The 27,187-nt window shown below is 37.0% G+C and overlaps 1 protein-coding gene across 1 annotated transcript in view; it reads left to right on the top strand.

The window, feature by feature from the left end:
* SHTN1 (shootin 1) overlaps positions 1–27,187 on the top strand; it is an 85,495-nt gene that overhangs the window by 27,627 nt on the left and 30,681 nt on the right. Inside the window, exons 6-11 of the mRNA XM_065894242.1 lie at positions 479–560; positions 4,090–4,184; positions 14,317–14,463; positions 16,812–16,965; positions 18,763–18,862; positions 23,289–23,371. Of these exons, the coding sequence (XP_065750314.1) occupies positions 479–560; positions 4,090–4,184; positions 14,317–14,463; positions 16,812–16,965; positions 18,763–18,862; positions 23,289–23,371 (661 nt within the window). The remainder of the gene's footprint in view (positions 1–478; positions 561–4,089; positions 4,185–14,316; positions 14,464–16,811; positions 16,966–18,762; positions 18,863–23,288; positions 23,372–27,187) is intronic.

Raw genomic sequence — 27,187 nt, forward strand, 5'->3', positions numbered from 1 at the left:
TGGGGGGAGATTTTCATATGTATTTTGTTTAAGCCAAAAGTCAAAGTTCAAAGTCTTTTTTATTTTAAAAATTTATGTATGTTTTACTTAAGCCAAATGTCATCAGAGTTTAAAATGAATACCAAAATTGAATATTGGCTCTCTGATTAAATGATTCAAGTATTTTCCGGGTGCAGTCTAATTGGATTTTTGCATTAAAAATGTCAATCATTTACACTGGACGGCTAGAACACTGCCATATTTAGGGACCAATGCCAGTACTATTTGGAATATGTAAAGAAGTTCCAGATGTACATCCTAAATTAGTTACTTTGAGGCTTTAAAAACATTTTGATAGAAGCCTAGCACAGTGAAGCCAATTACTGCTTTAATGTAACATCGTGTTGAAAGTTGAACAGCAATTTAAGTATCACACATCATCATATATCATGTTTTACAATTTTGGATGTTTTCTCCCCTCAAAATATCACATTTTTAGGTAAATAAAGTTAAACAAGAAAAAGATGTTTTAAATTCGGAAGTTCTTGAACAGAGAAAAGTCTTAGAAAAATGCAATAGAGGTATGTATTTCCAGTCTTTTCCCTCAAATATATATGTAATTTATTTTGTTTATATATATTTTGTGTTGTTTCATACTGGTGTCTAAAGATCCTTGTAGCAAAAATCTTCTATATTGTGTTTTCCTGACTTCTAGCAATGAGACTCTCTCATTCCTGCTCTTTTTCCACCTACCTGAGAGTCTGGGGACATTTAAAAGTGCTTTTGCTTGAGGAATTCATGACCCACTCATTTTGAAACTTCAAACCTAAATACTCTTTTGTTCTACATATATCTTGGGACCGTGGCCATATTGGCTATCCCCTCAGTGTTTATATATCTGGTAGGTTAATTGGTAAACTTCTCCTCGATCAAGAAGAGATTAGGATATCTACATAAATACATGCAACATTATACGAAAAAATTTTAAATTAAGAGGCTATGGAAAATGGGACAAAGGGAAAGTGAGAATATATGTTAATGTACAAAGTGCTTATTACTTACTCTGAGTTCTTGCACATTTCCTGCCTGTGTGCCTGAAGTCTGGCTCTGAGCTCTCTAGGAGCCAGAGTGATGAGAGATTCATGATCATTTTTATGAATCACATAAAAATTTACCTGTTGGTCAGGAGAAGCAGACCTGGTCTCATGGTGAGAAGGAACTTTCTCCAGAGGCTACTTCTAGAGAAAATTCTGTGTAATTTGATTCCGTCATACTTGTCATAAAACACAGCATCAAGTCTCATGGGACCATTTCTTATGTCCCCTGGTTTAGGGCAAAGGAGCAAAGTGCAGTTCTGCAAACATAATTCTTAAAGGAGGGGACTTACTATGCTTTTTGTTCTCCTTTTTTCCCTCAGCCCACTGTCTTTCACTAAACACTAAAAGGAAGCCTTTCAGACCCAGGGCCTTCCCTATTGTTATTGGTGGCAGTTCTCCATCTTTGTGTCATTCATGAATTGAGATTTTTTTTTTAGTAAATAAAGGACCTTGTAGCTAACTGTGGGAGATGCACTAGGTTGTAACATTTCCTCTGCCTTTTATGCATTTAAGAAGATAGAAATGGTGTAGAAGAATTTTCAGTCGTGATGCACTGTGCTAGAAACAGAGGGCTCTGCAGAGGTTAATATCATGGACCTTGCCTTCAGGGAGACCCTTATCTAGGCAGAGAGAGATTATATAAATAAATACATGACTAGGACCAAACGAATTTCTCTCAGAATCCAAGAGGGCCAGGTCATATGAAAATTCACTTTTTATTATAGTGTTTTGGACATAGAATAGAAAGTTAATTATCTTGCCCAGGGCTTCAGATAGTCATAATCTTCTTTGTTTTCTTTGTGAAATTTCTTTTTTTTTTTTAGATAGGTTTGAAAATCGTTTAGCTCTCAGGGACCTGTAATTCACATTACAAACCACCACTTCATTGCTTTACTTGAGTAAGACTATTAGTCTTTCCTCTGAGGAGGCAGTAGATTGACCGAGTACAGAGTTTGAAATTCTATGTCATTACGCAGCAAACCAGTCCTTAATCAGTTAGGACTGAAGTGCCCTGGAGGAACAGTTTGTGAAAGCTGCCATTAAGAGAGCCTTTTTAAAGGTTTTTATTGACATAACTCAGCTCAGGATTGAAAGTGCCTTGCTGGAAGCCAGTGGAGAGACTAGTGTGCTGTCCACCTATGTGGTTCCTAGTTGGTAATGGTGTCATCACTCCCTCTGTCCCGTCTACATCATTATTTAACAGAATAGGTCACAGAATATCAAAAAGTAGGAAAGAATTCATGTTGCTCCTATTTGACAGTATCGTCCCTTTGAAGATTTCTGTCCACAATGATTCTTTAATTCAAAGCTCTGACTCTGGGCCCATATGGATCTAAGGCTGTTTCTCTTCTTTATAAACATGCAGAACACTTTGAAATAACTTACATATCTACATTTTTTCTTTTTATTCAAATAACATATTTTTTGGTGGAAAGTATAGATTTATACGGGAAAAGTAAAAAAAAAAAACTCAACCCTTACAGTCCAGAGATAAGCACTATTAACATTTTAGTGTTTATTCTTCCAGGAGAGGAAAGGGGGGAGGGGCAACTTATGGGTAGGGGACTAAGAGGTACAAGCTATTATGTATAAAATAAGCTACAAGGGTATATTGTACAACACAGGAAATGTAGTCCATATTTTATAGTAACTGTAAATGGAGCATAACCTTTAAAAATTGTGAATCACTATATTGTACACCTATAACATATGATATTGTGCATCGACTATATTTCAATCAGAAAACCTATATATGTACATTGAGTTGTTTATTAAATATGCTTATAATGTATATGGAGTATAAATAAAATACCAACAAAAGAAATACCTTTTGTGCCCATTGGTGCTTTACAAGCCCCTGAACATCAGTCTCTACTTGTGTTCCTTCCTTGGACTTTTATCATTGCTTTTATTTATAGTTTTGTCAGATATATATATATCCCTAAACAGCATATTGGTTAATTTTGCATGTTTTTGAACTTTATATAAATGATATCATTTTGCATATGTCCTTCTGCTGCTTTTTGTGTTTGTCCGGTTCATCATGTTGAAGGGTATTGCTGTGGTATGTTTATTTTCACTGCTGTATAATATTTCATTCAATGTCTATACCAAAATTCATTTATCCAGTATCCATTTGGTGAATGTTTGAGTTTTTTCCAGTTATTTTTGCTATTCCAAGTCATGCTGTTATGAAAATTCTTATACATGTCTTCTGGTGCACATATCCAAGAGTTTCACTAAGATATATGCCAAAGGTAAAATTTTATCTTCAACTTCACTACATAATGCCAAATTATTTTTAAAGTAGATCTATAAGTTTATACTCCTGTTAACAGTGTATTTGTTTCCATTGTTCTGTATTCTCTCCCAGCTTGATATAGCTATACTTTAAAATTTTTGCCAATTGCCTCTTTGGTGAGTATAAAAAGGTAGCTATGGTTTTACTTTCCTTTTCCTTGGTTACTAATGCAGATGGTAATTGGCCTTTCACGTGTTTCCTCTTCAGTGAAATCCTTGTTAACGTGTTTTGTATGTGGCTTTTAAAAAACAAAAATGAACTTATTTTAAAAACATATCATGAATGTCTTTCCATTCAGTAAATATGCCTCTACAATGTAATTTTGATGACAGAATATTTCTTGTACACAGCATACTTTACTTAACTGATCCTTCAGTGTTAGACCATCTAGATTATTTCACTGTTTTCAGCAATGATGCACAGAGCACCCTTGCAATTAAATCTCTGTATATGTTCATGATTTACTCTTTTAGAAGAATAAATACATTCCTAAAAGTGGAATTGTTGAGTCAAAGGGTATGAATAGTTTTAGATTTTAGATTCATATTGCCAAGTTGCCCTCTAAAAAGGTCTTACCAATTTATACTCCAACCAGCAATGAATGTGGGTGCTTATATGCCTGAATAAGGAATCTTTCGTCACCATTTTTCATCCGTATTCCTGATAATCTGTGTGGCGTGTTGGCCATTTTCTTTTCCTTGTCTTCTCAAGTGTCCATGCTAGCAGTAGAAGAGTATGAGGAAATGCAAGTGAACTTGGAACTGGAGAAGGACCTTCGAAAGAAAGCAGAGTCGTTTGCACAAGAGGTAAATATCTTGTAGAGACTTCGTATTTTATTTTAAAGAACTTTGCAGATGACACATAAAAATATTTTTTGAGGTTGAATAAGCAGTCACTTTGAATTACGGATCACCTGATTTAGGGAGCTATGGAAGAGTATCAAATTCATTGAACTTCGTGTCAGAAGATCTGGGTTTAAATTTTGGCCATGTCATTCAGTTAGTAGCTGTATGTTACTAGCAGTTATTAGCAGTCCCTTAGCCTCTTTGGGCTTCACTTTCACCATCTATAAAATGGGTGATGTTACTAACCTAACCAAGTGGATTTTAAAATCAAATGGCACAATTTTTCAAAAGAATTTTGTAAACTATAAAATGGTATGTCGGGGAAAGAAATTATATTTAGGGATACCCATCCCATAACTTGTGAGGGAAGGTCCAGCTTGAGTACAGGATTTTTGCATGTTTCCAGTAGCCTCAAGACCTCAAGAATCTAGGTTACATCTCAGTATACCATCTGAAATAACAATATCATGGTATTAGTATTTCTCTTCAGCTGCTATTCAGTGCTCTCATTATGTGAGTTGATTCTTCTGCTTGCTGTGGAACATTGTCATGTTACACATCCATTATCTGAGCCTTTCACCAGAGTAATGACTTGCCTCTCATGTTAGAGATAAGCTTTGAGCTTCTCATGTTCTGGCCTTAACTTTGTTGCCATGTGGTTATTGGGTATTCCATGGCTCTGGGACTGGTTTCCAGGGAAATGATGAGGCACCAGTTGGCTGAACTGTAACAGCTCATGATATGGAGCTGATCTGCATGAGATTTCCATCATGTGTAAATATTTTGAATCTGTGTGCATACTGTAGGTTCAAGGAAAGTAGCTAAGGAAATATAAAACATTCTTAGGTGGACGTATCCAAGGTGTAGAAGGAAGACAAAGCATGGGGTTATGGGAATGACATTTGAAGATCAGATTATGGTTTTGTGCAGGAGTTTTTCTGTACTTGAATGTAGCTGTGCTAGCAATGAATTATACAAAAGATTTAGGCCGAGAGGATCTGATTTCAAATATTACGATTCATTTTACTCAGAGAGTTTAATGAAAGGTGAGTAAGTATTGTTCTCTTATTTCCTGGAAGGAAGAAAAAAAAATTGAAGTGTGTAAGAGCCCTTTGGAAAAAGCTGCAGCATACATAAATAATGGAACTTGGGCTTCCCTGGTGGCGCAGTGGTTGAGAGTCCGCCTGCCGATGCAGGGGACACGGGTTCGTGCCCCGGTCCGGGAATATCCCACGTGCCGCGGAGCGGCTGGGCCCGTGAGCCATGGCCGCCGAGCCTGCGCTCCGCAACGGGAGAGGCCGCAACAGTGAGAGGCCTGCGTACAGCAAAAAAAAAAAAAAGGAACTAAATAAATGGTTGAGGGGAGGGAGACTAGAGATAATGTGAAGATGCCTCCATTGCAAAACTGAAAATGTTGGCTGATTTTGACCTGAATGCTAGGGTCTTATTTTGAGAGACATTTTCAGTTTTCCATTTCTTGTTTGTAGAATGGCCGTGGCCAGGAAAAAAAAAAAAGAATAAATGATTCAGTCTGCCATCTACTTGGTAGTGATTGGTGGAAACAATAATACTGACATGTTAACCCAGAATGAGGAGAGAGAAGTTTGAGGAGGGAAAGCAAGAGTGGTGGCACTTACATTACTGGTAGCATAAGTATTTGCAACAGTGCTCAATGATTGTACAATATCTAGGTTTGATCTACACAGTAGTGAGAAGAAAAGATAAAGCTAGATAAGAACTAGTATATCTTCCCTTTTCACGGTTTACAGATTCTCAGGTTTTCAACAGATAACTACACGACTTAGCTTAACCAGAGAAGTACCACTTTTGCATTTTGTTCTTTAGTCCATTCAGCAAACATCTGGTAAGCCAGGCAGTGTGTAGATAGTGGGAATATAATGGTGAAGAAAGCAAATATGATCCTTGCCCTGTTGGAGTGTACAGTGTAGAGCTGTAGAAATCAATTTTTTTTTCCTATTTTCATTTTGCCAAACTTTGAGTATTTGACAGTGCTTTTCTTTTTTTAAATTTTTTAATTTTATTTATTTTTTTATACAGCAGGTTCTTATTAGTCATCAGTTTTATACACATAAGTGTGTACATGTCAATCCCAATCTCCCAGTTCATCCCACCACCACCCCCTCCCCCCCCACCGCTTTCCCCCCTTAGTGTCCATACGTTTGTTCTGTACATCTGTGTCTCAGCTTCTTCCCTGCAAACCAGTTCATCTGTACCATTTCTCTAGGTTCCACATACATGCGTTAATATACGATATTTGTTTTTCTCTTTCTGACTTACTTCATTCTGTATGACAGTCTCTAGATACATCCGTCTCAACAAATGACCCAATTTTGTTCCTTTTTATGGCCGAGTAATATTCCATTGTATATATGTACCACATCTTCTTTATCCACTCCTCTGCTGATGGGCATTTAGGTTGCTTCCATGACCTGGCTATTGTAAATAGTGCTGCAATGAACATTGGGGTGCATGTGTCTTTTTGAATTACGGTTTTCTCAGGGTATATGCCCAGTAGTGGGATTGCTGGATCATATGGTAATTTTATTTTTAGTTTTTTAAGGAACCTACATACTGTTCTCCATAGTGGCTGTATCAGTTTACATTCCCACCAACAGTGCAGGAGGGTTCCCTTTTCTCCACACACTCTCCAGCATTTGTTGTTTGTACATTTTCTGATGATGCCCATTCTAACTGGTGTGAGGTGATACCTCACTGTAGTTTTGATTTGCATTTCTCTAATAATGAGTGGTGTTGAGCAGCTTTTCATGTGCTTCTTGGCCATCTGTATATCTTCTTTGGAGAAATGTCTATTTAGGTCTTCTGCCTATTCTTGGATTGGGTTGTTTGTTTTTTTAATATTGAGCTGCATGAGCTATTTATATATTTTGGAGATTAATCCATTGTCTGTTGATTCATTTGCAAATAGTTTCTCCCATTCTGAGGGTTGTCTTTTCATCTTCTTTATGGTTTCCTTTGCTGTGCAAAAGGTTTGAAGTTTCATTAGGTCCCATTTGTTTATTTTTGTTTTTATTTCCATTACTCTAGGAGGTGGGTCAAAAAAGATCTTGCTGTGATTTATGGCAAAGAGTGTTCTTCCTATGTTTCCCTCTAAGAGTTTTATAGTGTCTGGTCTTACATTTAGGTCTTTAATCCATTTTGAGTTTATTTTTGTGTATAGTGTTAGGGAGTGTCCTAATTTCATTCTTTTACATGTAGCTGTCCAGTTTTCCCAGCACCACTTATTGAAGAGACTGTCTTTTCTCCATTGTCTGTCCTTGCCTCCTTTGTCATAGATTAGTTGACCATAGGTGCATGGGTTTATCTCTGGGCTTTCTATCTTGTTCCATTGATCTATATTTCTGTTTTTGTGCCAGTACCATACTGTCTTGATTACTGTAGCTTTGTAGTATAGTCTGAAGTCAGGAAGTCTTGATTCCTCCAGCTCCATTTTTTTCCCTCAAGACTGCTTTGGCTATTCGGAGTCTTTTGTGTCTCCATACAAATTTTAAGATTTTTTGTTCTAGTTCTGTAAAAAATGCCACTGGTAATTTGATAGGGATTGCATTGAATCTGTAGATTGCTTTGGGTAGTATAGTCGTTTTCACAATATTGATTCTTCCAACCCAAGAACATGGTAGATCTCTCCATCTGTTTGTACCATCTTTAATTTCTTTCATCAGTGTCTTACAGTTTTCTGCATATAGGTCTTTTGTCTCCCTAGGTAGGTTTATTCCTAGGTATTTTATTCTTTTTGTTGCAGTGGTAAATGGGAGTGTTTCCTTAATTTCTCTTTCAGATTTTTCATCATTAGTGTATAGGAATGCAAGAGATTTCTGTGCATTATTTTTGTATCCTGCAACTTTACCAAATTCACTGATTAGCTCTTGTAGTTTTCTGGTGGCCTGTTTAGGATTCTCTATGTATAGCATCACGTCATCTGCAAACAGTGACAGTTTTACTTCTTCTTTTCCAATTTGTATTCCTTTTATTTCTTTTTCTTCTCTGATTGCCATGGCTAGGACTTCCAAAGCTATGTTGAATAATAGTGGTGAGAATGGACATCCTTGTCTCGTTCCTGATCTTAGAGGAAATGCTTTCAGTTTTTCACCATTGAGAATGATGTTTGCTGTGGGTTTGTCGTATATGACCTTTATTATGTTGAGGTAGGTTCCCTCTATGCCCACTTTCTGGAGAGTTTTTATCATAAATGGGCGTTGAATTTTGTCGAAAGCTTTTTCTGCATCTATTGAGATGATCATATGGTTTTTATCCTTCAGTTTGTTAATATGGTGTATCACATTGATCGATTTGCATATATTGAAGAATCCTTGCATCCCTGGGATAAATCCCACTTGATCATGGTGTATGATCCTTTTAATGTGTTGTTGGATTCTGTTTGCTAGTATTTTGTTGAGGATTTTTGCATCTATATTCATGAGTGTTATTGGTCTTTAATTTTTTTTTGTAGTATCTCTGTCTAGTTTTGTTATCAGGATGATGACTCATAGAACGTGTTTGGGAGTGTTCCTTCCTCTGCAATTTTTTTTTTTTTTTTTTTTTTGCAGTACGCGGGCCTCTCACTGTCGTGGCCTCTCCCATTGCGGAGCACAGGCTCTGGACGCGCAGGCTCAGTGGCCATGGCTCACAGGCCCAGCCACTCCACAGCACGTGGGATCTTCCTGGACCTGTGCACAATCCCGTATCCCCTGCATCGGCAGGCGGACTTTCAACCACTGCGTCACCAGGGAAGCCCTCTCTGCAATTTTTTGTAAGAGTTTGAGAAGGATGGATGTTATCTCTTCTCTAAATCTTTGATAGAATTCATCTGTGAAGCCCTCTGGTCCTGGACTTTTGTTTGTTGCAAGATTTTTAGTCACAGTTTCAATTTCATTACTTGTAATTGGTCTGTTCATATTTTCTGTTTCTTCCTGGTTCAGTCTTGGAAGTTTATACCTTTCTAAGAATTCGTCCATTTCTTCCACTTTGTCCATTTTATTGGCATAGAGTTGCTTGTAGTAGTCTCTTAGGATGCTTTGTATTTCTGCGGTGTCTGTTGTAACTTCTCCTTTTTCATTTCTAATTTTATTGATTTGAGTCCTCTTCCTCTTTTTCTTGATGAGTCTGGCTAATGGGTTATCAATTTTGTTTATCTTTTCAAAGAACCAGCTTTTAGTTTTATTGATCTTTGGTATTGTTTTCTTTGTTTCTATTCCATTTATTTCTGCTCTGATCTTTTTGATTTCTTTCTTTCTGCTAACTTTAGGTTTTGTTTGTTCTTCTTTCTCTAGTTCCTTTAGGTGTAAGGTTAGATTGTTTATTAGAGATTTTTGTTGTTTCTTGAGGTAGGCTTGTATAGCTATAAAATTACCTCTTAGAACTGCTTTTGCTGCATCCCATAGGTTTTGGATCGTCGTGTTTTCATTGTCATTTGTGTCTAGGTACTTTTTGAATTCCTCTTTGATTTCTTCAGTGATCTCTTGGTTATTTAGTAACGTATTGTTTAGCCTCCATGTGTTTGTGTTTTTTACGTTTTTTTCCCTGTAATTCATTTCTAATCTCAAAGCGTTGTGGTCAAAAAATATGCTTGATATGATTTAAGTTTTCTTAAATTTACTGAGGCTTGATTTGTGACCCAAGATGTGATCTATCCTGGAGAGTGTTCTGTGTGCACTTGAGAAGAAAGTGTAATCTGTTGTTTTTGGATGGAATGTCCTATAAATATCAGTGAAATCTATTTGGTCTGTTGTGTCATTTAAAGCTTCTGTTTCCTTGTTTATTTTCATTTTGGATGATCTGTCCATTGGTGTAAGTGAGGTGTTAAAGTCCCCCCCACTATTATTTGTTCACTGTCGATTTCCTCTTTTATAGCTGTTAGCAGTTGCCTTATGTATTGAGGTGCTCCTATGTTGGGTGCATCTATATTTATAATTGTTATATCTTCTTCTTGGATTGATCCCTTGATCATTATGTAGTGTCCTTCCTTGTCTCTTGTAACATTCTTTAAAGTCTATTTTATCTGATATGAGTATTGCTACTCCAGCTTTCTTTTGATTTCCATTTGCATGGAATATCTTTTTCCATCCCCTCACTTTCAGTCTGTATGTGTCCCTAGGTCTGAAGTGGGTCTCTTGTAGACAGCATATAGATGGGTCTTGGTTTTGTATACATTCAGCAAGCCTGTGTCTTTTGGTTGGAAAATTTAATCCATACAAGTTTAAGGTAATTATTTATATGTATGTTCCTATCACCATTTTCTTAATTGGTTTCAGTTTGTTTTTGTAGGTCCTTTTCTTCTCTTGTGTTTCCCACTTAGAGAAGTTCCTTTAGCATTTGTTGTAGAGCTGGTTTGGTGGTGCTGAATTCTCTTAGCTTTTGCTTGTCTGTAAAGCTTTTGATTTCTCCATTGAATCTGAATGAGATGCTTGCCAGGTAGAGTAATCTTGGTTGTAGGTTCTTCCCTACACTCTAAACATGTCATGCCACTCCCTTCTGGCTTGTAGAGTGTCTGCTGAGAAATCAGCTGTTAACCTTATGGGAGTTCCCTTGTATGTTATTTGTCGTTTTTCCCTTGCTGCTTTCAATAATTTTTCTTTGTCTTTAATTTTTGCTAATTTGATTACTATGTGTCTTGGCGTGTGTCTCCTTGGGTTTATCCTGTATGGGACTCGCTGAGCTTCCTGGACTTGAGTGGCTATTTCCTTTCCCATGTTAGGGAAGTTTTCAACTATAATCTCTTCAAATATTTTCTCTGGTCCTTTCTCTTTCTCTCTTCTCCTTCTGGGACCCCTATAATGCGAATGGCGTTTAATGTTGTCCCAGCGGTCTCTTAGGCTGTCTTCATTTCTTCATTCTTTTTTCTTTATTCTGTTCCGCAGCAGTGAATTCCACCATTCTGTCTTCCAGGTCACTTATCTGCTCTTCTGCCTCAGTTATTCGGCTGTTGATTCCTTCTAGTGTAGTTTTCATTTCAGTTATTGTATTGCTCATCTCTGTTTGTTTGTTCTTTAATTCTAGGTCTTTGTTACACATTTCTTGCATCTTCTTGATCTTTGCCTTCATTCTTTTTCTGAGGTCCTGGATCATCTTCACTATCATTATTCTGAATTCTTTTTCTGGAAGGTTGCCTATCTCTACTTCATTTAGTTGTTTTTCAGGGGTTTTATCTTGTTCCTTCATCTGGTACATAGCCCTCTGCCTTTTCATCTTGTCTGTGTTTCTGTGAATGTGGTTTTAGTTTCACAGGCTGCAGGATTGCATTTCTTCTTGCTTCTGCTCAGAAATCAATTTTTGAAGTTAATTTAGTTTACCTTTTTAGTTACAAAAGGAAGATATATACCTTGTAAACATACAAACAATTCTCAAATGTGTAAATTAAAAATTGAACATTTCTTCCTAATTCTGTTCACACTTGTCCAATTAAAAACCAAAACCAGTACTTCCCTGGTGGTGCAGTGGTTAAGAATCCGCCTGCCAATGCAGGGGACAGAGGTTTGAGCCCTGGTCCGGAAGATCCCACATGCTGTGGAGCAACTAAGCCCACGTGCCACAACTACTGAGCCCACATGTCACAACTACTGAGCCCATGTGCCACAACTAACGAAGCCTCCATGCCTAGAGCCTGTGTTCTGCAACAAGAAGCCTCCACAATGAGATGCCTGCGCACCACAACGAAGAGTAGCCCCCACTTGCCACAGCTAGAGAAAGCCTGCGGGCAGCAACCAAGACCCAGTGCAGCCATAAATAAATGAATAAAAAAAAAAAAAAACCCTGAAATCAAAAACATGATCCCCCACAAGGAAGAAACAACGAGTTGTCTGCCTAGCTATGTTAAGTTTTTGTATTTCCTCAACATAATTTCAATTTTTGATGACTTCCCTGTACTTTTTGAGTATATAGTTTTTGCTATTTAGTGTAGTTTTTCTTTTCTCTGTTTAATGGTGTGGATACCTTTTTCAACATGTAGTCCCAATATACTGTGAAACTATTATGTAATTCGTGTTGTTTTCAGACAACTCAGATGATGATATTTTAATGTCATTTTGGAAAAAATGAATTATTAATAACACAACATTTTCTTCTCATTCTTTGAAAAGATTTAGGAGAATTTCTCTGAAATTCTGATACCAATGATGTTATTTGTCTGGTAAGGGACCAACTTAATAACTCTAACCAACAAGTTCTTACTGTAGCTAAAAACCAAATTCATTAGTGTTTGGTAACTGAATTTTCTTTAAATACAACTTAGAAAAAGCATTATTTAGTGTTTTATTTTAGTATCTTAAAGTCTGTAAAAGGTAGTCTAGTGACTAATATTTTTCAAGTTACCATTATTATTGAAAGGAATCTCTTTTCTGTACATTCTTTTCATCTTATATTGTAATTTAGGGATTGTTACAGGGTTTTGCAAAAGAAATTCATGTTGTTAGCACCCCTAAGACATATCTTTATTCTTTTCTCTCCAGAATAACAGAGTTGAGATAATTTATAATCATGTAAAGTTAAGCAAGTGTTCCTAGTGTTACACAGAAAAGGAGATCTATCCCTTTTCCCAAGAGAGAACCAGAGTACAGAGAAGCAGTGCAGGGAGAGTAATAAAGCACCCTTGGCATTGATGGTCACCTGTGCCCTGCATTGTCTTAGTGCTGAGCTCCCACCTCTGTCCTGGTCAACCTCGCTGACTGCTTCCTCTCTGTTTGCTCCTGGCCTCTGAGCTCTCTTGGCAAAAGGCCTCACTTGTTGGGGAGCCAGAGAATGTCACTTACGTCAGCTGCTTTTTGCTGGCCTTTCATGTTGACTCTGAGATATTTTCTAAGATACCAGCAAGGGACCCCAACCAGTTAAGTTTTAAGAGGGAAAAATGTATTAAAAATAATTTTTTAAAATAATAGTAACCTGAAATAAGTCATTTCAATTAAACCATTGATCTCAAGCTTAAGATACTATGATGTAATACTGATTACTCTTCCCTAGCCTGTGGACACCTCCCGTCTCACTTTTCTCCAGCCTGGCACTTGTGCGTGCGCACACATTCATTCACGCTCTATCTATACCTATTCTTACAGAGAAATGAGGTGTTAGATGGAGGAAGAATGTAAATTTCACTTGAAAATGTTGTTGCTCTACTGTAAGATAAGCCTGATATCAGAATTTGAAAAACATTTCATGCTTGGAATCACTCACTGGCTGACTTGTGTAGGGTATTAAGGAAAAGAAATAATGGGTGAATAGAAAAGAATGTTGCCTTCAATCATGTAAAGTTGTCAAGATTAAGTTAATAATATATGTAAATTGTTTTATAAAATGCTCAGTAAATATTAATATACCTTGTTCCTTGTCCTCTTTACCCTCTTACTGTTAACTACTTTCGTCACTGGGGAAAAACTAATTTAAGACAGAATCTTAGGTCTAGTAGATAGCAGAGGATGGAGATTAGCCAGATGGTTAAGAGCGTGAGCTTATAAATCAGACAGATCTGGGTTTAAATCCTGATTTTGCTACTCACTGTGTCTTTGAGAAAGCTGCTTAACCCCTCGGAGCCTCAGTTACCTTATTAGTAAAAATGGGGTAATAATAGTGTCTACTTGACGGTGGTGTTCTAAGGATTAGATGATAAAATGTATGTAAAATGATTGCCACTGTATCTATCCCATAGTGTTTAGTGCATTTTAGCTTTTCATTGCAGATACATTCGACTCACAGGATTGATATAAGGATTAAAATAATGTGTATAAAATATTTAGTAGAGTACTTGGCATAAGTTCTTGATAAATATTAGCTGCTACTGTTAGTATTAATGTACTTTAAAGCAATAATAAATTATTAAAAACTGCAGTGTAGGACTAAACTCTTGTATATATACTGTGCTGAGGCAAGGGTAAAGGTTCTAAAGATTATATAAAAGTTATGAATGAAATCATAGCAATCATTACTTCTAAAATCATTATACTATAATTCAGAAATTGCCTTTAACTTTTTAATAAAAACTCCACATACTTTTCCTTTTGTTCCAGTTTCAGTTGAGGAGATGTGTGAGAATGATTGGTATATACATTTTTATAATTAACTTTTGCAGATGTTTATTGAACAAAACAAGCTAAAGAGACAAAGCCACCTTCTGCTACAGAACTCTGCTCCTGACCAGCAGCTTTTGAAAGCTTTAGATGAAAATGCAAAACTCATACAGCTCCTTGAAGAAGAGAGAATTGAGCATCAACAAAAGGTACCAGATTTTCTCCTGGAGTTTTAATACACACACATACTTAGATTGAGAAGAGTCAGTCCAGTAGCTCATAGTTCCATGTTTTGCCTAAGTGACTAAGTCTTTCCAGTCTTTTCACCTTTTAGAAAAAATAACTACCAAATGAATTTAATTTATAGTATCCAACTAAAATTTATGTACTGCTGTAGGCTTTATAATGATCTTTAAACTGTCCAAAGGGTCAGAAGAAGCGAGGGAAAGAGATAAAACTCAAAAAGAGCTTGGATAATGCAGTTTGGAAATCCACATTTCCAAGTTGAGTTGATTGTGTTTTGGGAGACTACACGCACTAGGAGAGTGTATTGTGTAGTGGTCTCAAAGAGCTTGTTGGAGGGCATAGGTTTTATTCAAAGAGGGAGGAAAAGTCCATGTTAGTAGTAATTATTTGCTTAGGGAAAATTTGTGATTTTGTAAACTTGCACAGATCTATGTTTAAAGACTTAAGTGGTTATTTCAATTTGTATGAGTAGTGCTATTCCAGCTGACACAGCCTACCTGTATGTGCTAGGCAGAAAGGATAGTCACCGTGGTGGGTGAGAAAGAGAGGCAGAGAGGAGGAGAGGTGAAGAGGTGGAACAAAGCCTTTCAAATTAAAGAAACCACTTGAGAAAAATTACATCAGTGTTTATACTACTTACAGTGTACCTAGTTTGTGAAGGAAAGGCTGTTAGCTGCCATTTGTTACCACCTGTCGAAGTCTCTTTCAGCAACAATATTGACATTTAATCCTTGGAAGTTCCTGGAGTTTTTACCAAGTTGGTTGTGAGGTAGAGTTAATTTTTTTTTCTTCCATAAGAAATGTTGGCGTATATGTAGAGAACCTCTAGATGAATACGTGGTAACTGTGCTTGCCCCTGGGAAAGAGGCCTGGGGAGTAGGATGGAAGGGAAAGAATTTTTTTTGTCCCCATATGCAGGAATTACCTTTTTTTTTTTTTTGCGGTACGCGGGCCTCTCACTGTTGTGGCCTCTCCCGTTGCGGAGCACAGGCTCCAGATGCACAGGCTCAGTGGCCATGGCTCACAGGCCCAGCCCCTCTGTGGCATGTGGGATCTTCCCGGACCGGGGCACGAACCCACGTCCCCTGCATCGGCAGGCGGACTCTCAACCACTGCGCCACCAGGAAAGCCCAGGAATTACCTTTTCAAATGAAGGGAATGAAAGAAGGTTTATTTTTATTTAGCTTATGTTAGAAATTCTGGTTCTGAAAAGTTCTACTACTGTAGTTAACTCATGTAGTAAATAATGCATGCAAGAGCCCAGTAAATTGTATTGAGGATGGGACTAAATTGTTGTGTATGTTCCTTGTTGGGGTAGTGGGAAAGGTACTGAAGATTAGGTAAAAGTTACAAATGAACTTATAGCAGTCAGTACTTCTAAACGTATTATACTATACTATACAATTATTCTGGATAATCTTTCAGGTATGTGGTTGAAAACATTTCTTACCTGTCTGTAAGTTCCCTTGCAGATTCAGCAATCTTTAAAACACAGCTGTGTTGTTTTTATGATTAAAATAAAACAAAATTTTAAAATACAGAAAAAGCTAAAGCAGAAAATTAAGATTAGTTAAAAATCCCATATTTTGGTACATATCCAAACTTTATATAAATGTGTAGTTTTATGAATATAGGTTAAACGGAATCATGCCAAACATATGGCTCTATAACCTGATTTTTTTCATTTGGTAATATATATTTCCATGTCAGTGTATAGTGAGGTTATGTGATTTTTAAATGGTTGCATAGTATTTCATTTAACGAACATAACTATAATTTATTAAATCAGTAATATTGGTGGACATTTAGGTTATTTCCAAGTTTTCCCTGTTACAAAGAACATTCTAGTTAATGTATTTGAACACTTGTCTTACTATTTCACAAATTCTAAAAGTAGTATTACTGAATCAAGGGTCTTTTCTTCCTTATATTTTTTTAAGGTTTTTGATATTTGTTACCAAGTTGTCCCACCAAATTTTTAATATTACCTGAGCTTTTCTTTTGAAAATGGGCACAAAGGCGTTAATCTGTTTTAAATGAATTTGTTACTTAAATTAAATGAATATTTTACTTTTTCTACTCACATTTAAAAATTATCTGGGACATAAGTCTTCAATAAATTTATACTGAATTACATTGCTGCTAGTGATCTTAAGTATTATCTGTATCCTAGGATTTGTGTAGTTTTTCAGATGAATTGTAATCTCTTTGCTATGAAGTGCAAAGTAAAAGGGAAACATTTATTTTTCCCCTTATTTTCCTTGACAGAGGAAAAACTGTCACCACATAAAAGTCTGTTTATAACTTATAGGTCAAAAAATTAGAAGAGCAGCTACAAAATGAAACTCTCCGCAAAGAGATGCACAACCTCAAACAGCAACTGGAGCTTCTAGAAGAAGATAAAAAAGAATTGGAACTGAAATATCAGAATTCTGAGGAGAAAGCTAGAAATTTAAAGCATTCCGGTAAAAGCACTGAGTAGCCTATTATGTCTTATTATTACTATGTGAATCTCTCATGACCAGTACATTTACTAAATGCTATAGAAAAATACCAAGATTTGTTTTAAATTTCTTCATTTCTGACTATTGTAATTCATTAGAATGGTCGCTGTAATCATGTGATTCACAAATATTTAGACTTCTGTTTTGGACTCACAGCCTTTATGAGCATCACATACAGAATTAAGAGACGGAGATATCATTAATGTGGGGAGACCAAAACTTCAGCATTTCTCAGGGCTTCAGAGATGAGTGTTCGTTAAATACTTATTTTATTCATTTTAGGGTGCATTTTTAAAAAGAATTAAACTTTTTAGGTTTATACTACCTTCATTTTCAATGTCTAATTATGCACATGAAATAATACTTTCAGTATCACACCTAACGATAAAATGGGCAACAATATATATATTAAATGGAAAAACTTTTAAAACACCAGGAGTTACTTAAACGATTTATTCATTCAGTTCTAGAAGGCTTAACAAGAATGTGTGAGTTGGATTACTACTCAGGGATAAGTAATAAGTTTCTGTTGGAAAGTAGGTAATTTAAGGGGGCAGGTTGTTCCCTTTATAACAGCTTCAATATTCACTTCACATATTTTTGGTTAATTTTATACTAGAATTTTGAAATCTGTACAGAAAAACCAAGTAGGCTTTTTCCTTTAAAAAATATTCAATGCTTTCTAATCCACAATGAAAGTGAATTACAATTTATTTTTTGAAATTGATCTAAAATTAAGAAGTAGTCCATTCTTTTTTGTTATTGTCTGCTGTGTGTGTACCCAGCCATACCCAGTATCCTAGGGTGCTATAAAAAATGTAGAAGAAAAGAAACCATGCCTTTTGTCCATGAGGATCTCAAACTCCCTTTAGAGAAACAGACACATGCATATGAAATAACTAGAGGATTCTTGGTGTCAGGGAGCCTGGCCCCCACTGCTTATTTAAGTGTTGACGGTAAAAACAAATGCACAAATCATTAGGGTAGTCAGTCATGGAAAGTAGAGTGACTGCGCAGAGGGAGAGCTATTCTTGAGTGCGGTACCTGTAGCCCATTAGAGCCCGATTGGAGGCATTCACATCTGTGATATAAATTCAAATTGAGTTTCTTGAAGTCAGGAACTGTGTCATGAGCAGCACTGAGCATAGGCTCTTTCACATTGTTGGAGCTTAGTAAGAACTTGTTTCATTAATGGCTTGAATGAATAAATTATATTTCCAGAATGCTCTTCCAAAGAGCAAAAAGTTTCTGAGTTAAACACTTGAGAGTCTGAGTCTGGTTAAAATCCAGAACTCTAGGATTTGCAGTTTTTGAAGGAGATTAAGTGGAGGAGGAAAGTATGCTATTAAAATTCATTACTAAATGTCATCTTTAAAATTAATTCTTGGTCTGTATACTTTAAAAGTCAAGTATTAACAATTTCTTAGTGTTTGAGTAGTAAATTCTATTGTTAACAAATATTTCTTCAGCCTACTCTCAATCCTTACTTCCCACCCATCCAGCCATTGTCTTGATTTATTTTTTCTTTTCCATAGTTTGTATATATAGCAAAAAGATGGTAAATTTTTGGTAACATATATAAGGTCTCTCTTACTGATGATAAAAAGTTTAAAGGGTTCTGCAGTTTCATACTGAAATTTCTAACTTTGCTTTTATAAAAGAACTTGATTTTGAGAGTGGTTGTTTTTTCCTTTACATGTATATAAGGTGTTAAGTTGCTTATTTCAGCTCTTTTCTGAATGCTTGCTCTCTGTGCAGTCGATGAACTCCAGAAACGGGTGAACCAGTCTGAGAATTCGGTACCTCCCCCACCTCCTCCTCCACCACCGCTTCCTCCTCCCCCTCCAAATCCTATCCGGTAAGCATGTCCAGGAAGACTCCTTTGCATCAAATGTTAGTCCTTGTCAGAGAAACTGAAGTTTATGCTGTTGGTACCCTTTTTAAGCAATACGGGCTTAGATGCATCATTTTGAGGGGCGTGGTGGTAAAAAGTATGAAAGATAGCAGCAGGTGTTTCAGAGAATTTTCTGAAGGCCAGTATATCATTCCTTTCTTGTAACATATAAAGACATCTTGTGGCCTACAGTATTCTTCTGTTGTAGATGTTTAGATTTCATGTGGATGTTCCAAACCAAGGAGCTAGACATCTAAAAAAATTTTTTTGATACTTCAGTTTTAAAACTTCAGTCCATATCATTAGGATTTCCTTTAACTGGAAGATCAAGGAATTTTGAGCTTCTCCAGAACGTTTTCATGTTTTTCTCTCACTAACTTGAATTTGAAAAGCTATGCTTTGTTCAGTTATTTAAAAAATAAAAGTACTGAACTAACGGAAACCTAACAGATCTACTTTAAGCCACTGAAGTAGGTAAGGCAAAATAATTTTTACACGTGATCGATCCAAGAGTCAACTGAAAGAATTTCAGGTATTTTAAATTCTTTCTGTCCTGAGTAGCTAAATCTGTAAGAGATATTCTGAATTTGACATTTGTAATAGGAAATTCATCACTTTGATTTTTTTCTAAGGTCTAGAATTTTGAGCTTGATAAGAAAGGTCACTTCTGTCTGTGAGGAGGGATAACTATTAAAAAATGATTATAATCTTGCTGTTGGCCTTTAATTTTTAGTCTCTGAAACCTTGAGAGCCCTTAGAATTAAAAGTAAAGTATAACCTAAATAGAATATTTTCTCAAAAAGCATCCTGCAGTCACATTGAGAAATGAAAGTAGGACTCAGACTATGTATATCTAAAGCATGAACTCTTATAAGGCCCGTTAAAGAAATTTTTCATTGAATAACATGAATGATTTTTATTTTAAGATGAATTTAAGTAGTATAAAATATAATTTCTCAGTAGAAAGAGATTTTTATTTTCTGATAAGGAGTACTTTCTTGTCAAAAACATATATTTGCATTTGTATTGAGTTTCAATGGACTTTGAATCCACTAATCAGGGTTTTCCAACTTTGTTCTTGAGCTGTTTGTTTTACCCTGAAGTAGATCATGGATAGAAGTGGAAGTGGAAGAAAAAGACTAGAGCCTGTGGCTTCTTTAAGTGGCTTTATTGCTTTCCCCTCCTCTTCCTGCTCATTTGACTTAGAGGACAGATGGGAGAGAGTTAAGAGAGGAAAAAGGCATTATCTTGGTCATTTTGTAGTAATGGAGTGAAAGGACAGGTCCTGGCCAGGTGTGGCTCATGGGGAAAGGGTAGGGTATATTAGTGTATTAGGGTTCTCCAGAGAAACAGAACCAATAGGATGTGTGTGTGTGCGTGTGTGTGTGTGCGTGCGCGTGCGTGTGTGTGTGTACATGTGTACATACACATCATATACATAAAAAGAGAATGTATTCTCAAGAACTGGTTCACATGACTATGGAGGCTGACAAGTCCCAGGATCTTCAGGGTGAGTCAGCGAGCTGGAGACCAAGGAGAGCCTGTGGCATTGTTTCAGTCTGAAGGTCACCAGGCCAGGAAGAGGCAGTGTTTCAGTTTGAGTCAAAAGCAGGACAGAGCAGATATCCTAGTTTCAAGGCAGTCAGGCAGGAGGAATTTTCTTTTACTTGGGGGAGGGTCACCTTTTGTTGTATTCAGGCCTTCAACTGATTGAGGGAGGCCCATCCCACATTAGGGAGGACAGTCACTCAGGCTACCAGTTTAAATGTTAATCTCATCCAGAACCCTCAAAGAAATACCCAGAATAATGTTGGACCATTTATCCGAGTACCCCATGACCCAGTCAAGTTGACTCATAAATTAACCCTCACAGTGGGTGTGAAGAACACTTGAAGAATTTCAAGGTGAATATTTTCCACCTGGGGCAGTTTTAGCCAGAGGTTTGGATGATTGGTCCCAGATGTCTTGTCCTGGTCTTCTCATCTGTCCTGTGAAACTCACACTATCTATTGATACTTTCTCTTTAGTCTAAGCAACATCTTGACAGTTCTTTTTAATATTACAGATGATTTTCCTGTGGACACCGTATCAGTCTTCAACTTATACTTCAGAACATTTAAAGCTAGCACTTGCTCTTATCTACTTAGGTGGTTTGCAGTGTTGGACATATATTCTTAGTTCATTTATGTAAATACATACAACTGTTCTGAGCAGTACAAATAACTTCTTGCTTTGTAATCTTTGTGTACAATAATACACATTCTCAAAACTTCCCCTCAGAACCAGAGATGGGATCATTACAGAATGAGGAGAGGCCTCTGATTAGTGAGAGCCCTCCCCAAACCCCACCCTTCTATGGAATGTTAACAAGTAGACATTGAATATTCTGTCTTCACTTGACAGAATGGAAAAAATAAAGTTTGCATCATTTAATTCCCTCACCTTATGGATTAAAATGTACTTGTTTTAAAGTTCTGTGCAAATTAGAAGTTTTGTGAAAATAATTTAATTACATTTTGGGCCACTATGAGCCCAAAGAAGACAAACTAGATGAAGTTAAAAGCTCAGTGACCGATTGTTTCCCAGTTGGTAAGTCCTGGAAACTTCACAGGGTAAAGTAAGATGTAGCACTTTCTTTATGCTATGCTTTGTGGGAGATTGTTCAGTATGTGTGAGAATTTTAAGAAAAGGCAATTAGGGAGGGGATTAATAATATAACCAAAGATAGAAGTAAGAAGTGAAAAAAAAACCTAAAAATGATAGTGGTTAAGGAACATCAAGTTGTTCTGTCCTCAGAGCAAATAGTACTGTGTATCCAGTTGCCCCTTTTTCTGGAGGCAGCATTATGCCTCTCTTCCCAGTTTGTCTTCCTCAGGACTGTATTTTGTCAAATCCAGTTTACTACACTGAGGACATTTATAATGTAGTTGAAAGAATTTCAGAGTTCTTGATTCATTTTTTTTTTTGGTGGGGGCGATAATATATATGTAGAATTGTACACAAACTTACGTACAGTTTAAAATAATATAAAATGAGTATCCACGTAATCACCATCAAAATCAAGAAACAGAACAAAGCTAGTACCCTCAAGTCCTATCCTTTTATCCTTTTCTTAAAGAAAAGGGTTTTTTTGCCTATATACATATCCCTAAACTACTGTAAATACATATACGGTCCATTTATGACTTTATATAATTGGAATTGTAGTGTATTCCTTTGTGTCTTTTTCTTTTCACTTTATATTATTTTGTAAGATTCATCCATATTATTTTATGTAGCCAAAGTTCATTCATACTCATTGATACGTAACCCACTTTATGAATGTCCCAAAATGTGTTTATCCATTGTAATACTGATAGACATTTGAGTCATTCCCAGTTCAGGGAAGTTATGGAAATTCTACATGAACATTCCTGTACATGCTTCCTGGTGCACAAGTGCTTGTATTTCTGTAATATATATGGAAGTTGAATCACTGGCTCATAGGATATGTCTATCTTCATGCTGAACAGTTTTCTAAAGTGGTGCTATCAATTTATACATCTTCAGTTTGAGAATTCCTGTTACTCCACAAACCTACCAACACTTGATATTATCAGACTTAAAATTTCTTGCCTATTTGATGAGTGTGTAGTAAAACCTCAATGTGGCTTTTATTTGTGATTTCCTAATAACTAAAGAAGTCAAGAACCTGTTTGTTTGTGTGTTGGAAATTTGGACATCCTTTTTTATGGGGTTTCTTGGTTTTGTCCTTTTTTTCTGTTGGATGTGTGCTTTTTCTCATTGATTTGTAGAGTTTCTTTTTATTCTTTATGATGTCTTTTAATATATGGAGGTTTTAAATTTTCATGTCAAATTTATCATGATTTGGATTTTACACAGATTTTTGAAACATGGACCAGAGAGACAGTGGTCTGAATATATGTTATCCCTGAAGTATCTGGTCTGTGTTGTGCAGATTCAGATGTTTTTATGCCCATATTTCGCAAATAGATATTTACGAAAGCATCCCCTAATTCTTTTGTCCTTCCCTCTCCCTCAAATGTATTACATAGATAGCTGTTTCTGAATTTTAAATATGGATATTGAAAGGTTTTCTCTATCTATTTTACTTTGCAGATGTCTCTGCATAAAATTAGTAATAATGTTAGCAGCCCCCTTCTCCTAGTAACTAGTTTGGTTTTTACACAGTAAAGGGATGAGACATCTTTCTCTTTCTTAAAAATTTAACAGTTTATTAAAGTGGAAAGTAGGCTACTTAAATTCTAGTTATATATTCATGCACTTAGAGAAGAGTTGGATTTTAACTGATTACTTAGAATCTATACATTTTATTTCTTGGATCATAAGGCATCCACTAATCCTGTTGATCTTTTTCTTTCTCCTAAAGATCCCTCATGTCCATGATCCGGAAGCGATCCCACCCCAGTGGTAGTGGTGCTAAGAAAGAAAAGGCAGCTCAACCAGAAACAGGTAATTCTCACCCCACCCTTTTGGTTAACTTTTTGTTGGTGGTGTACAATTTTTCAACAGTAGACATACTTGTTAGCTCTTTGACTATGAACAGATTGTTGGGGAGAAATGTGAACTTAACAGCTAGAAGAATGAACCAAAGAATAGTCATTGTCTTCACGTAGCTTACTGTCTAGAGCGGGTAAACATTCACACACATACTGTAATGCGAGGGATGCTGGGAAATGTGTTTTCATTAAGGGGTGAGGTACTTTGGGGTGTAAAAGAAAGAGAGGAAGTAATTCCAAATGAGGATTTGGGGAAAGGTCTTAAAGATATATATATAGGCTGTATTTTCTGTGCTATACAATCACCACTCCTTACGTTTATTTTTTTTAATTAGTTAATTAATGAATTTTTGGCTGTGTTGGGTCTTCGTTGCTGTGCGCAGGCTTTCTCTAGTTGAGGCGAGCAGGGGCTACTCTTCGTTGTGGTACACAAGCTTCTCATTGCAATGACTTCTGTTGCGAAGCACGGGCTCTAGGTGCTCGGGCTTCAGTAGTTGTGGCACGTGGGCTCAGTAGTTGCAGCACGTGGGCTCAGTAGTTGCAGCACGTGGGCTCAGTAATTGCAGCTCCTGGGCTCTAGAGCACAGGCTCAGCAGTTGTGGCGCATGGGCTTAGTTGCTCCTCGGCATATGGGATCTTCCCGGATGAGGGATTGAACCCGTGAACCCTGCACTGGCAGGTGGGCTCTTAACCACCGCGCCACCAGGGAAGTCCTGGGGAAAGGCTTTTTAGAGTTGATAGCAATGAACTGAGACTTTGTCAAGCACTTTCTGTGTTCTCTCCAGTGCTTTGTACTGGAGATATAAGACATAAAGTCACATTTGAGTGGGGCAGATAGGAAGTAAACACATAATTACCAGTGTAATATATAATTATTTAAATACATTTTTTTGATCAGTACTGTGGAGGAGTGATTATCAGTACTGATCTAAGAGATTATGGAGGTGGACTACTGATGTCAGCAAGTGATATTTAAGCTGAGTAGTTGTGGATTTAGAAGGTCAGGGTATATATGGTAAAATAGATCACATAGAGGGGCAACAATTCAAAGGTCCAGAGTGGGGAAGGAGCTTGACATATGAGGAAACTGAAAGAAAGTTGATATTACTAGAACATGGGGTGCAAGAGAGGAAGTCTACTAGGTAGACAGGAGCCAGATTCTAGAGGCGGTGGTCAAGATTCTGATATTTATCCTAAGGGCAGTAGAAGTTTAAGTAGGAGTGTAACATGATGAGATTTGTCCTTTGTAAAAAATTACACTGGCTGCAGTGAGAGAACAGAGAACAGACTGTACAGGAATGAGAGTGGATGAGGGAAGACTGTTGCACTCATTCAGGTGAATGTTGATGGGACTGAGATGCGGGTGGTAGTAGTAGAGAGAGAAAGAAATGGATAAATTCAGGAGCTGTTTAGGGAGGTAAAATTCACAGGACTCTGTGATTCTTTGGAGAGGGAGAAGCGGAGGATAATAGGAAGATATGGGGATGGAGAGAGAAGAGGTTTCCTGCTGAGCAGAGGCCCCAGGTCGGTAGGTGCAGAGTCAGTGCACAGAGCTGTGGGCAGTTTGATGTGGACCCACACTGAGAGCAGAAGCTTGAAATGCTGGCCCCAGATCTTGGGCCTTTATGCCTGAGGACCATAGAACCCAAATTAAACTCAGCAGTGTTTGTTCAACCTGTTTTACTTATGGAGCATGGTAGGTTAGCCTGGTTCAAGCCCAAATGGGTGCAAACTTCTTGGCCCCCTTTTCCTGCCTCCGGGTCTCCTTGCCCCGCCCCAGCCATTTTCATACCTCTGCAGTGCCGTGTTCTCAGATGCCAGGTCTCATTATGTTGTCCTACATCTTATCCCATTTCTGTGCTTCTCCCTGCCTCAGAATAGAATCTCAAACCCTGTCTGCTTAGAGATGGTTCTCTGCCTTTACTCTAGCCTCATTTCTCATTACATCTGTTTCACCTTATGGCTGGCCCCTAACGTCTAAGCCTCCTGTGCATTTGTTCCTGTCTTTCCTCATTCCAGAATTGCCCTCCTGCCCGTCCTCTAGCAAGGTACTGTTCTGATTCCATGTCTCCCATTCAGGTTTCAGCATATTGTCTGGTGTGTTCCCAGTCTCTTCCTCCTCTTCCTTTATTTATGAGTATTAATAATCCAGAATGAATGGCTCATTAATGTGTGTTGCTGTAGCAGTTTACTTCAAATTTTGTTACTGTGAGGATTTAATGTCCCACCCCGCCAGCCTCTGCTCTGGTGTTGGGGTTATTTCCACATCTCTCCCCCGAACAGATTGCAGGCTCTGTGAGGGTTTACTTCTCTCTGCAGCCTCCCACAGCTTTCATGCATATTGAATGAATCAAAGTTTAGACTTGGTCTTTTCTTCTTAGCAAGAACCTTGCAGCACCATTACAAACGAAAGCTGTTTGACTTTATCATCTGTATGAACTGACTTTCTGCCCCTGCCTCCTACAGCCCCTTGTAATGCAGCTAAAAGGCAAATTCTGCTTTGCCAAGGCATTGCAGGATTTCGAAGTCCTGCCTTTGGTGATTTGCAGGGCAGCCCTGCTCTTGGGTTACTGGCTGTTAAGCCTCCCCTGACACTGTAATTAAGATTAAAATTTTGTTTGTTTCAGTCTTGTTTTGGGAAAACTGGTTAAGTCTTAGAGGGTCAAGAAGGCAGTCAGAATAAAATAAATTCCCCTTCTCAGTAAATTACATTATTAGCTTATCAACCTCAACAGCACCCTTAAATTTAAAAAGATGTGTTCTAGAACTTATTAACTCCCAGTATTAGAAACCATGCAGTTTTCCTTATGAAAATGATATTTCATTTACAATTCATGAAATGTGGCAGCATTTTCCCCCTCATCCTTGAGCTATTGAATTGTTACTTTGGGAATCTAAGTAGTTACAGACACAGAAGTTGATCAGGAGATTTTTAAACTGGGGCCACCCTAAAATCATACTGCCTTAAATGATAGGTACCATAGCCATACTTTGCTCTGTCTGGCAAGGTAGTTTATAGTGTTTTGTTAATCATTCACACTAAAAAATAGTTGTTGAGTGGATCAACAGTGATTATAGACATGATGAACGAATGTAGAGCATCAATATTGGGGTCATCTGAGACACTTTGGAGTTTGCATTTATAACGTGGGAACCAGTCTTGCTATCACAGTGTTTTCTTATATTAGCATCGTATGATGGCTTTTGCTATACAGTTGGTATGTTTTTCAGAGCTTATGAATGGAGAAACTTTTATTGTTGGGTTATGACTTAAAAAGCTTGATTGTAGGGAAGGTCTGTGAAATATTTTAGAAGTAGTTTTAAGATCTAGACACAAGAAATCATTACATACTTTGCAGTTAATAACTCTAATTTTGATATGAATGCATTTATTGGACAAGTTCTGAGATTTGAGAGGTATGCCTGCTGTTTTATCATATATTTAGGTCATTAATTTGTTGATATTTTCTTACCTCAGTTTGCTAATCTGTAGAATGGGAATAATAGTTCCTATTTCATAGAGTTGTTTTGAGAATTATGAGTCTCACAACATGTAAAGCATTTAGAGTAGTGCCCATGACATAGAAAATATTCAAAATGTTACCTAAAAGAAAAAAAAAAAAAAGGCATGGTACCAGTCACCCTGAAGGGCAGAAGTCCTCATTCAGCAGGCTCTTGTGATCATTGTAGTTAAGGAAATTTTCTTAACTTTATGACTGTAGGTCAAATCCAAACTTATTCAACTATGATATGTTCTTTAGAAATTTTG

This window comes from Phocoena phocoena, chromosome 16 (assembly GCF_963924675.1).
Source record: "Phocoena phocoena chromosome 16, mPhoPho1.1, whole genome shotgun sequence".
In the NCBI taxonomy this organism is placed as follows: Eukaryota; Metazoa; Chordata; class Mammalia; order Artiodactyla; family Phocoenidae; genus Phocoena; species Phocoena phocoena.